The 10,801-nt window shown below is 44.0% G+C and overlaps 1 protein-coding gene across 1 annotated transcript; it reads right to left on the bottom strand.

Annotated features, from left to right (window-relative positions):
* Positions 1-5,872: 5,872 nt before the first annotated feature.
* On the bottom strand, positions 5,873-10,801 carry pxmp4 (peroxisomal membrane protein 4). The gene is made up of 4 exons (XM_035796051.2): positions 10,632-10,801; positions 10,119-10,181; positions 9,785-9,983; positions 5,873-9,224 (listed from the first exon to the last, which is right to left on the bottom strand). The coding sequence occupies exons 1-4, from the start codon at positions 10,742-10,744 to the stop codon at positions 8,955-8,957; spliced, it is 645 nt and encodes a 214-aa protein (XP_035651944.1). The 5' UTR covers positions 10,745-10,801; the 3' UTR covers positions 5,873-8,954.

Genomic DNA, 10,801 nt, shown 5'->3' with positions numbered 1-10,801 from the left:
TAGCCTGGTTCCTCTCTAGGTTTCTTCCTAGGTTTTGGCCTTTCTAGGGAGTTTTTCCTAGCCACCGTGCTTCTACACCTGCATTGCTTGCTGTTTGGGGTTTTAGGCTGGGTTTCTGTGCAGCACTTTGAGATATCAGCTGATGTACGAAGGGCTATATAAATAAAATTTGATTGATTGATTGATCTGCCTCCTGTGTCTGCATCTGGGTCTCGCCTTGTGCCCTGATAGTACAAACTGGCCATGACAGACCCAGCAGACTTGGACCATCACCGCCACGCTGTCTGTTGGTACAGGGCCTTTTGGAAGGGCTCAGGTCCTTGATGGAACGCCACGACCATGGGTTAAAGGCTATTATGGAGCAAATCAGGGAGTTAGCTCAGAGACTACCTTCCACCTCTGAAAAACCCAATCACTCAGTAAGTTTTCCCCTATCTGTGTTGAGTTTGTACAGCCTATCCCGGCTCCCAGAGAACCCCGCTTACCACCTCCGGAGCGATATTCGGGGAATCCTGGTACCTGCCAGGGTTTTCTTTCTCAGTGCTCGCTTATTTTTGAGCTACTGCCATCTTCGTTGCCATCAGACAGATCGAAGATAGCGTATATTATTACACTAATGTCGGGAAGGGCGCTCTCCTGGTCTACTGCAGTTTGGGAGAAACAATCTGCCATTTGTGGTCATCTGGAGGAATTCATGGCAGAAGTGAGAAAGGTATTTGAGCTTGGTATTCCCACGCAGCCTCTCTCTGTGCCCATGGATGCTGGGGCACTGGACAGCCTCTCTATAGGCCAAGTCACCCATAGTACTGTGCCCGTTCAATTACGGGTTTCTGGTAACCACAGTGAGACAATACAGTTCCTCCTCATTGCATCTCCCCATGGTCTGTTTTTTGGGGGGATTTTCCTGGCCTCTAAAGCACAATCCAATGATTGATTGGACCACGAGCTCCATCCTGGGTTGTAGCCCATTTTGCCATTCCCACTGCCCTCAAGCAGCACAGATTTCCTCAAGTTGTCTTCCTCTGGATGTTAGCAAGACTGTGGATGTCTCTGCTATCCCCACAGACTACCATGACCTCCTGGAAGTGTTCAGTAAGGCACGTGCTACTTCCCTTCCCCCGCACCGTCCTTAGGATTGTGCCATTGATCTTCTCCCAGGCACTATACCAACTCGGGGTCGATTGTATTCTATGTCTGGCCCGGAGACCAAAGCTATGGAGGAGTACATAGAGGAGTCTCTGGCCACAATGGCCCCCCTCTCGGCACTCACCTCTCCCAAGGTACCGTTCCAATGGTCTCCAGCTGTCGACAAAGCCTTTGTGGACCTGAAGCATCGGTTCACAAAAGCACTCATCCATCCGGACCCCTAGCGTCAATTTGTGGTGGAAGTGGATGCTTCGGATGTTGGAGTTGGGCCACTACTGAAAGGAACTACGATGTTGGCAACCCGAGAACTCCTGGCGGTGAAGATGTTGTTGGAGGAGTGGAGGCACTAGCTGGAAGGAGCAGAACAGCCATTCCTGGTCTGGACTGAGTACAGCCAAGTGCCTCAACTCCAGGCAGGCACGGTGGGCCCTCCTGTTCACCAGATTTAACTTCACCATCTCCTACCACCCTGGGTCAAAGAATGTGTAGCCTGATGCCCTCTCCCGCCTATACAGTTCCTCTGCCACACCTTCGACCTCTGAAACAATTTTCCCTACCTCATGACTTGCTGCCACTGTGGATTGGGGTATTGAGAACCTGGTCCACGAGGCACAACGCTCCCAACCTGGACCTGTAGGGGGCCCGGCTAACCGGACGTTAGTCCCTAATCCAGTCCGGTCCCAGGTCCTGGAATGTAATCATTCCTCCAGGCTGACCTCATCCAGGGTTCGGTCGTACACTAGCCTTCCTCCGACAATGTTTCTGGTGGCCCACAATGGTCCCTAATGTCTCTGCCTTCGTCGCCGCATGCACAGTATGCTCAGAACAAGACTACACGGCAAGCTCCTTCTGGCCTCCTTCAGTCACTACCGGTCCCTCATCGTACCTGGTCTCATATATCTCTGGACTTAGTCACTGGGCTCCCTCCGTCTGATGGCAACACTGTCATTCTGACGGTAGTCGATCGGTTCTCCAAGGCCACCCATTTCATCCCTCTCCCCAAACTACCTTCTGCCAAGGAGACGGCCCAGCTTAAAGTGCAGCATGTCTTCTGGATCCATGGACTCTCGGTAGACATGGTCTCAGATCGGGGTTCTTGTCTCAGTTCTGGAAGGCGTTCTGCACCCTTATTGGGTCGTCGGCCAGTCTCTCATCTGGATTTCATCCCCAAACTAACGGTCATTCGGAGCGAGCCAACCAAGACCTGGAGACCGCCTTAAGGTACCTGGTTTCAACCAACCCCACTACCTGCAGCCGTCAACTGGTCTGGGTGGAGTATGCCGGGAACACCATTCCCAGTTCTGCCACGGGACTCACCCCATGGAGCACTTCTTTGCGAGGCATTGGAAATCCTCCCAGGTCTTTGTGGTTGAATCTGTGTTTGAAATTTCCTGCTCGACTTACAGATCATTGTATGTGTGGGGTACGAAGATGTCATGTTAAACACTATTATTGTACACAGTGAGTCACTTATTGTGACTTGTTAAGTACATTTTTACTCCTGAAATGAAATAGGCTTGCCATAATAGAGGGGTTGCGTACTTATTGACTCAAAACATTTCAGCTTTTAATTTTTAATTCATTTGTAAAAAAATATCTGAAAACATAATTTCACTTTGACGTTACGGGGTATTATGTGTAGGCCAGTGACACAAAATCATAATTGAATCAATTTAAAACTCCCCCTGCAGCAAGTTGTAGCAATTTTCAAACAGGTTGTGGCAAGGAGGAAACCGACGCCTTTGCAGCCTGAAGGGAGGATGTTTCATGTACTTCTTGGTCACAGGGGGACACAAGTGTTCTGCTGATTGGGCTGAGTGCTTTGGGACGCTAGAGATTAAATGACGTCGGGGCTAGAAGTCCAGTAGAATGGTAGCCTGACTACCCATCCACACTAGTGTTTCTTATGGAGCCATTAAAAGCGCAGAGGAATTAAATTCAGGATGAGTTGTCAGGCAAGTAGAATGGAAGGAAAACAGCAGTGGGAGTATTGTAGACATTATTGTGTAGCAGCATTGGAGTCCATTCGAATTAACGACATTCAATTCAGGAAGTGATTTGAATGAAAAATCTCAAGACTAAACAACATTAGGAAGAACTTTGCTTTTGCGGTGGAAAATTAGGTTGACAAGATTGCGGATGACTCACTTTATTATAAGCATACAAAGACACACGCACACACCGCGTGCAAACGGCTTGCGCAGTACGGGTTACAGGTTCATGTGAAACAAACCAACCCTCTTTCTATTAAATTCGAAGAGCTCGGTAAACCACTCTTAAGGTGGCACTAGGAGCAGTTGAAACTCCCATTAAACATGACAGGATTGGAGAAAAAGATAAACTGAACTAACTGACACTGTGACAGTTCCTTTCCTTTTTTCTCTGACTTTGTAGTGGATTCTATTCTTGTGAAACTAAAGGTCCAACAACAACATCCAATAATACTTTTGTCAGTTTGTCAAAGGACTCATTTGCTGGTTATGCCTATTTGTAAACTACCTTCATCTAGTTGGACGAGACAATCTCTTTCTAAAATGACCCACCTCAATTGTTGCAGCCATATTACTAGCCTGTCCAACCTCTCATATCGTCTGAGATCCCTAAAGATTGGAAAGCTGCCATGGACATCCCCTCTTCAAAGGGGGAGACACTCTAGACCCAAACTGTTACAGGCCTATATCTATCCTACCCTGCCTTTCTAAGGTCTTCGAAAGCCAAGTTAACAAACAGATCACCAGTCATTTTGAATCCCACCGTACCTTCTCCGCTATGCAATCTGGATTCCGAGCTGGTCATGGGTGCACCTCAGCCACACTCAAGGTTCTAAATGATATCATAACCGCCATCGATAAAAGACAGTACTGTGCCGTCGTCTTCATTGACCTGGCCAAGGCTTTCGACTCTCTCAATCACCACATTATTTTCGGGAGACTCAACAGCCTTGGTTTCTCAAATGACTGCCTCGCATGGTTCACCAACTACTTCTCAGAGTTCAGTGTGTCAAATCGGAGGGCCTGTTGTCCAGACCTCTGGCAGTCTCTATGGGGGTGCCACAGGGTTCAATTCTCAGGTTGACTCTTTTCTATGTATAAGTCAATGATGTTGCTTTTGCTACTGGTAATTCTCTGATCCACCTCTACGCAGACGACTCCGATCTGTATACTTCTGGCCCTTCTTTGTACACTGTGCTAACAAACCTCCAGATGAGCTTCAATGGCATACAACACTCCTTCCGTGGCCTCCGACTGCACTTAAATGCAAGTAAAACTAAATGCATGCTCTTCAACCGATCGCTACCCGCCCGTCTAGCATCACTACTCTGGACGGTTCTGACTTAGAAAATGTGGACAACTACAAATACCTTGGTGTCTGGTTAGACTGTAAACTCTCCTTCCAGACTCACGTTACGCATCTCCAATCCAAAATTATATCTAGAATCGCCTTCCTACTTCGTAACAAAACCTCCTTCACTTATGCTGCTAAACATACCCTCATAAAACTGACTATCCTACCGATCCTTGACTTCGGTGATGTCATTTACAAAATAGCCTCCAACACTCTACTTAGCAAATTGGATGTAGTCTATCACAGTGCCATCCGTTTTGACACCAAAGCCCCATATACTACCCACCATTGTAACCTGTATGCTCTTGTTGGTTGGCCCTCAGTACATATTCGTTGCCAAACCCACTGGCTCCAGGTCATCTAAGTCTTTGCTAGGTAAAGCCCCACCTTTATCTCAGCTCACTGGTCACCATAGGAGCATCCACCCGTAGCACATGCTCCAACAGGTATATTTCACTGGTCATCCCCAAAGCCAACTCCTCCTTTGGCTGCCTTTCCTGACAGTTCTCTGCTGCGAATGACTGGAACGAATTGCAAAAATCACTGAAGCTGGAGACTTATGTCTCCCTCACTAACTTTAAGTATCAGCTGTCAGAGCAGCTTACCAATCATTGCACCTGTACACAGCCCATCTGTAAATAGCCCACCCAACTACCTCATCCCCATGTTATTTTTTGCTTTGTTGCACCCCAGTATCTCTACTTGCAAATCTATCACTGCAGTGTTAATGTTAAATTGTAATTATTTCCCCACTATGGCCTATTTATTGGCTTACCTCCCCAATCTTACATTTGCACACACTGTATATAGATGTTTCCATTGTTATTGACTGTATGTTTGTTTATCCTGTGTGTAACTCTATGTTTGTGTCGCACTGCTTTGCTTTATCTTGGCCAGGTCGCAGTTGTAAATGATGAAATAGTGAAAGCAAATAAAAAAGTGAACAACACGCTAAATGCTGACCAATAAATCAGTATAGTGGAATTATAAGTCGATAGGTGATTATCATACTATTCCGTGGCTTGACAGTAGTTATGGTTGAAATTCAGGTCACAACATCTATTACTGTTTGAAGGTAGCTGTGCAGAAGCCTGTCCTAAAAGGCCGTAGTGTGTGCAGGCTTTTATAGGCTGCAGCCAAGCATTAACACACCTGATTAACTAGTTGTGAACACCATGATAAGTTGTTTATTTTTTTAAAGTATTTCCTTCTGAAACTGATCTACATCTTGAGTGTGGGTGCAAGGTGTATGGGTTGTCTGTTTCACATGAAATTGTGAATTACTTGGCACCACCATGTGGCTACTTTGTTTGACAAATACAATCATGTTTCATTCCATGCAGATCACAGGCAAGTGTCAAGAAAGTAATAATATACTACATAAATCATAAAAGCAGCATTTATTCTGTTGCAGTTGAAGAGCCTGTATAATTAGATAACTGAATGTAATCTGTAGCCCAATTCCAATTCTAAGCAGAATAATTTTGTGAGGAATGGGTTGGTGAAAGGAATATAATTGAGGCTCCCTCAAGCCAAATGCATACACCAATGGTTGAAATCCTTGAGGGGGACTGAATGCGTGCATACTCGATGAGGGAGAAACGGAATTAGGCTTGTATCACGTTCACTCCCACTCCACGGGTGGAACCTGAATTGAGCAACAAACAGACCAAAGGATCAATGCTAGACATAAAAAAGATTGAGAAAGTAAGAATGGGTCAGACTATTCTTGTTTTTACACCACTTACAAAAACAACATTGTAAAGTGTGTGATCTGAAAAGGACACATACTTTACCATGAATAGCACAGTGAATGTGTCCTTAATAAATGAAAAAGCATTGTTCAATGACAGTATGGCTAAGAAAGGCAATTCACTTTTAAGAGAACTGTAGGTACATTTTGTATCATGCTAACCTATGTTTAAAAAAAAATCATTGTAACAAACATTTAACAAGCAAACACTGTTCAAGGTCAAACTGATGATTCGTACCAAAAACAACTAAGGAAAGTAAAATTTGTAGTTTATGAATATTAAAATAAAATGTTTAAAAACACCAGTTTTAGATCATGGAAATATCACATTAAATCCTGCTTACTGCTTTGTTATTAAAAACAAAGTAGCACTATCTTATGAAAGAAACATTAAAGAACATTACAAAGAATCTAGTAATTACTGGAAAATGTGCTATTCTATGAATCAAGTGCGGTAAGTGCATTGAAAAAAAAACTGTAGGTAGTGCATAGTCTTAAGTAGGGGTTCCCACATTCCCACATTTTGGTTTACACAGCTGATTCAAATAACCAACTCATGGTCACGCTTTGATTACTTGAATCAGCTGTGTAGTGCCCAGGCAAAAACCAAAACATGCCCCCAGGACCGCGCTTGGGAAACTCTGTTCTAAACTACAGTAGCATATAAAAACTGATACAATTCTAGATTGACAGGGAGAGCAAATCAGCTTCACACCTTTCCAGGTATTATTTATTTCACTTACACTAGATCTAGGAGCACATACTTCTTAATGAAAGCCAACATTTCTTTAAAAATATTTAATTTCTTTAAAAGGTTTATAATCACTAGCTCTTGATTTAACATGGCAGAGAACCAGGACCCGTATTCACAAATAGTGCTGATCTAGGAGATATACAGTACCAGTCAAAAGTTTGGACACACCTACTCATTCAAGGGTTTTCTTTTATTTTTTTTTACTATTTTCTACATTGTAGAATAATAGTGAAGATGTCAAAACTATGAAATAACACATATGGAATCATGTAGTAACCAAAACCCAGATATTTTATATTTGAGATTCTTCAAAATAGCCACCCTTTGCCTTGATGACAGCTTGGCACACACTTGGCATTCTCTCAATCAGTTTCATAAAGTAGTCACCTGGAATGCATTTCAATTAACAGGTGTGCCTTGTAAAAAGTGCATTTGTGGAATTTCTTTCCTTCTTAATGCATTTGAGCCAATCAGTTGTGTTGTGACAAGGTAGGGGTGGCATACACAACATAGCCCTATTTGGCAAAAGACCAAGTACATATTATGGCAAGAACAGCTCAAATAAGCGAAGAGAAACAACAGTCCATTATTACTTTAAGACATGAAGGTCAGTCAATCCGGAAAATGTCAAAAACTTTGAAAGTTTCTTCAAGTGCAGTCGCAAAAACCATCATGCACTATGATGAAACTGGCTCTCATGAGGACCGCCACAGGAAAGGAAGACCCAGTTACCTCTGCTGCAGAGGATAAGTTCATTAGAGTTAACTGGCTCTCATGAGGACCGCCACAGGAAAGGAAGACCCAGTTACCTCTGCTGCAGAGGATAAGTTCATTAGAGTTAACTGGCTCTCATGAGGACCGCCACAGGAAAGGAAGACCCAGTTACCTCTGCAGAGGATAAGTTCATTAGAGTTAACTGCACCTCAGAAATTGCAGCCAAAGTAAATGCTTCACACATGTCAACATCAACTGTTCAGAGGAGACTGCGTGAATCAGGTCTTCATGGTTGAATTGCTGCAAATAAACCACTACTAAAGGACACCAATAAGAAGAAGAGACGTGCTTAGGCCAAGAAACATGAGCAATCGACATTAGACTGGTGGAAATCTGTCCTTTGGTCTGGAGTCCAAATTTGAGATTTTTGGTTCCAACCACGCAGTGTCTTTGTGAGACGAAGAGTAGGTGAATGGATGATCTCTGCATGTGTGGTTCCCACCGTGAAGCATAGAGGAGTGATGGTGCTTTGCTGGTGACAAGGTCTGTGATTTATTTAGAATAAGGCACACTTAACCAGCATTGCTAATGCAGCATTCTGCAGTGATACGCCATCCCATCTGGTTTTCGCTTATAGCACAATGACCCAACACACCTCCAGGCTGTATAAGGGCTATTTGACCAAGAAGGAGAGTGATGAGCGCTGCATCAGATGACCTGGCCTCCACAATCACCCGACCTCAACCCAATTGAGATGGTTTGGGATTAATTGGACCGCAGAGGGAAGGAAAAGCAGCCAACAAGTGCTCAGTATATGTAGGGACTCCTTCAAGACTGTTGGAAAAGCATTCCAGGTGAAGCTGTTGAGAGAATGCCAAGAGTGTGCAAAGCTGTCATCAAGGCAAATGGTGGCTACTTTGAAGAAGCTAAAATCTAAAATATATGTTTTGGTTACTAGATGATTACATATGTGTCATTTGATTGTTTTGACATCTTCACTATTATTCTACAATGTAGAAAATAGTCGAAATAAAGACCCTTGAATGAGTAAAGGGCAAAACTGATCCTAGCTCAGCCCTCCTACTCTGAGACACTTTAAATACGGGCCATGGCCTGCATCGCAACAGTCTAAAGTCATACCGGGAATTTGCTTTCCACCCTGTCCAGGTCTTTCAGACCAGATGAAGGAAAGGAGACGAGGAAGACACTTTAGTCTATTGAGATGCTTATTTTAGCTTTAGCTCACTTGGGAGCGACAGTCCTTGGCTTGTTGTAGACAAGGAAGTCTGAGATATCGTGCCACACGTTGCTGTCGTGGTAGAGGTAGTTCATGGAGGACTGCAGTGAAGGCTGCAGGGTGTGGGGGTGGTACTCGAACAGCCATAGCACAATGCCCCACACCAGGGTAGCAAACAGGGGGAAGGGGTCCCGCTTGGGCTGTGGTACAATGCCTTTCTCCACAGCCAGACGAGACAAGGCAAACAGGATCCTAGACAGCAAGTACATGTTGATCTAGAGACGAAACAAGAAAGATTCTTTCATTAGACAAGACAACAAGGAAGTACATTTCATTAGAAATACAGTAAGGTAGAATATTGGCTAGCCTACATAAGAACAAGCTTTCTTTCGACCACTATTTTCTCTCGTAACCACTTTGAAGACTTGACATAGTGCAACAATGTGACAAACTATCCAGATGTTTTATTGGGCATGTATTGGCACTAGTAACCCAGGTTGAGCGCAGCCCTCATGACATAAGTATCGTCAATTTATCTGGCTATTAATCTCTTGTGGAACGACAAATATAACAAATGGGATGGGACAACTACCGAGGAACAAAATGTTCCAGTGTGCTGGTTTTGTGTCACTGGTTATTTGGAAAGTTCACAACTCACCTGCAGATTGAAAATTTCAGGAGTAGACATTTGGCCCATAGACTTACCTGAGACTTCAGGGAGGGGGGGGAATAGAACTACCAATGAGGTTCTGGCACTTGTGCTAGTTTCATCTCTCATAACTCTTCCCCTAGATCATCATAGAGCAGTTTCTGCCATGTTTTAGTTCTGGATTACCTGGCTATTGATGTTGTTGTTTTCCCCAAACACCAACCAGCCACCGAGGCAGGCGGCGAAGAAGGACTGAGATGGTAGACTCTTCCCCTGGATCCTCTCCTGTAGGGCTTGCAGTCCTTTGTACGTGAACACAAAGTAGGCAAGGTTGCGCGAGTGTTGGTACGTGGCCTTCACAATGGCTCGCAGCTTATCTTTCAGGCTGTGCATATGAAAAAGGGTGGGGGGGGGGGGCGCATTGTCCATTGTTAATAGACCATTATCAATGTTTGATGCAGTTTTGATTTATTTTAGCGCAAGGTAAGGGATCTGGGAGAGTGCTTAAATGTCTTCTTACCTTCCACTTCTGAAAAGAAACGTCATGACAAGAGCATGGGGTGCCCGGATTTTTGCCCCATAACTGGAAATGAGAAATATCAGGTTCAAGGTCAGTGTCAACTGATTTACACGTATGTGTGATATGGAAGGTCAGCCAAACTGTATGAATCTTGAGAAAGGTCAAACCACTGAGTTAGCAAGCTAGCTACAGTTAGGTTAACTAATGTCAAGTGTTTCAGGGTTTGATAGATAGCTACTAACTTTAGTTAACTAACAACAGCGCTAGGTTCATCTAGTTGACTTTGCTTGAACATCATCATTAGCTACATAGCTAGTTATTTCAATATGCTTGCTGGCCAACCTTAGCTAACTAGCTCAAAGGGCAGCTAGCTACTGTACGTTGGATAGCAAGCTGTAAAATAATAGCTAACGTAGATAAGATTCGAGCGAAGTGGACAAGCTAGCTGGCTACAAATAAGCAACGTAAGTTAGCTAGCTAGCTAGAAAGTAAGTAGCTAAGTAAACAACTCACACAGCACCATTTCGGAATCCTTTAACAACTGCAAGTGCAGCTTTATACTTTTCTTGCTGTAATATATTATTAATCGTGTACACCACAGTTTTGACTAAATCTGGACCTGCCATTTTGGGGGTCTTGAATGAATGTGACACAAACCCAAGCTTTTTCGTGCCGCGCAAATA

This window comes from Oncorhynchus keta, chromosome 21 (assembly GCF_023373465.1).
Source record: "Oncorhynchus keta strain PuntledgeMale-10-30-2019 chromosome 21, Oket_V2, whole genome shotgun sequence".
NCBI classification, from domain to species: Eukaryota; Metazoa; Chordata; class Actinopteri; order Salmoniformes; family Salmonidae; genus Oncorhynchus; species Oncorhynchus keta.
Note: the sequence above shows the minus strand (reverse complement) of the source record. Positions and strands in the feature narration are given on the sequence as shown.

Bases quoted from the DNA above. Each gene is read 5' to 3' on its own strand.
- pxmp4 (XM_035796051.2), bottom strand. From the start codon at position 10,744: ATGGCAGGTCCAGATTTAGTCAAAACTGTGGTGTACACGATTAATAAT. The intron at 9,984-10,118 runs GTAAGAAGACAT...TCATATGCACAG, and splicing joins TTTCTTTTCAGAAGTGGAAG to CCTGAAAGATAAGCTGCGAG. The intron at 9,225-9,784 runs GTAATCCAGAAC...TTTCGTCTCTAG, and splicing joins ACAACAACATCAATAGCCAG to ATCAACATGTACTTGCTGTC.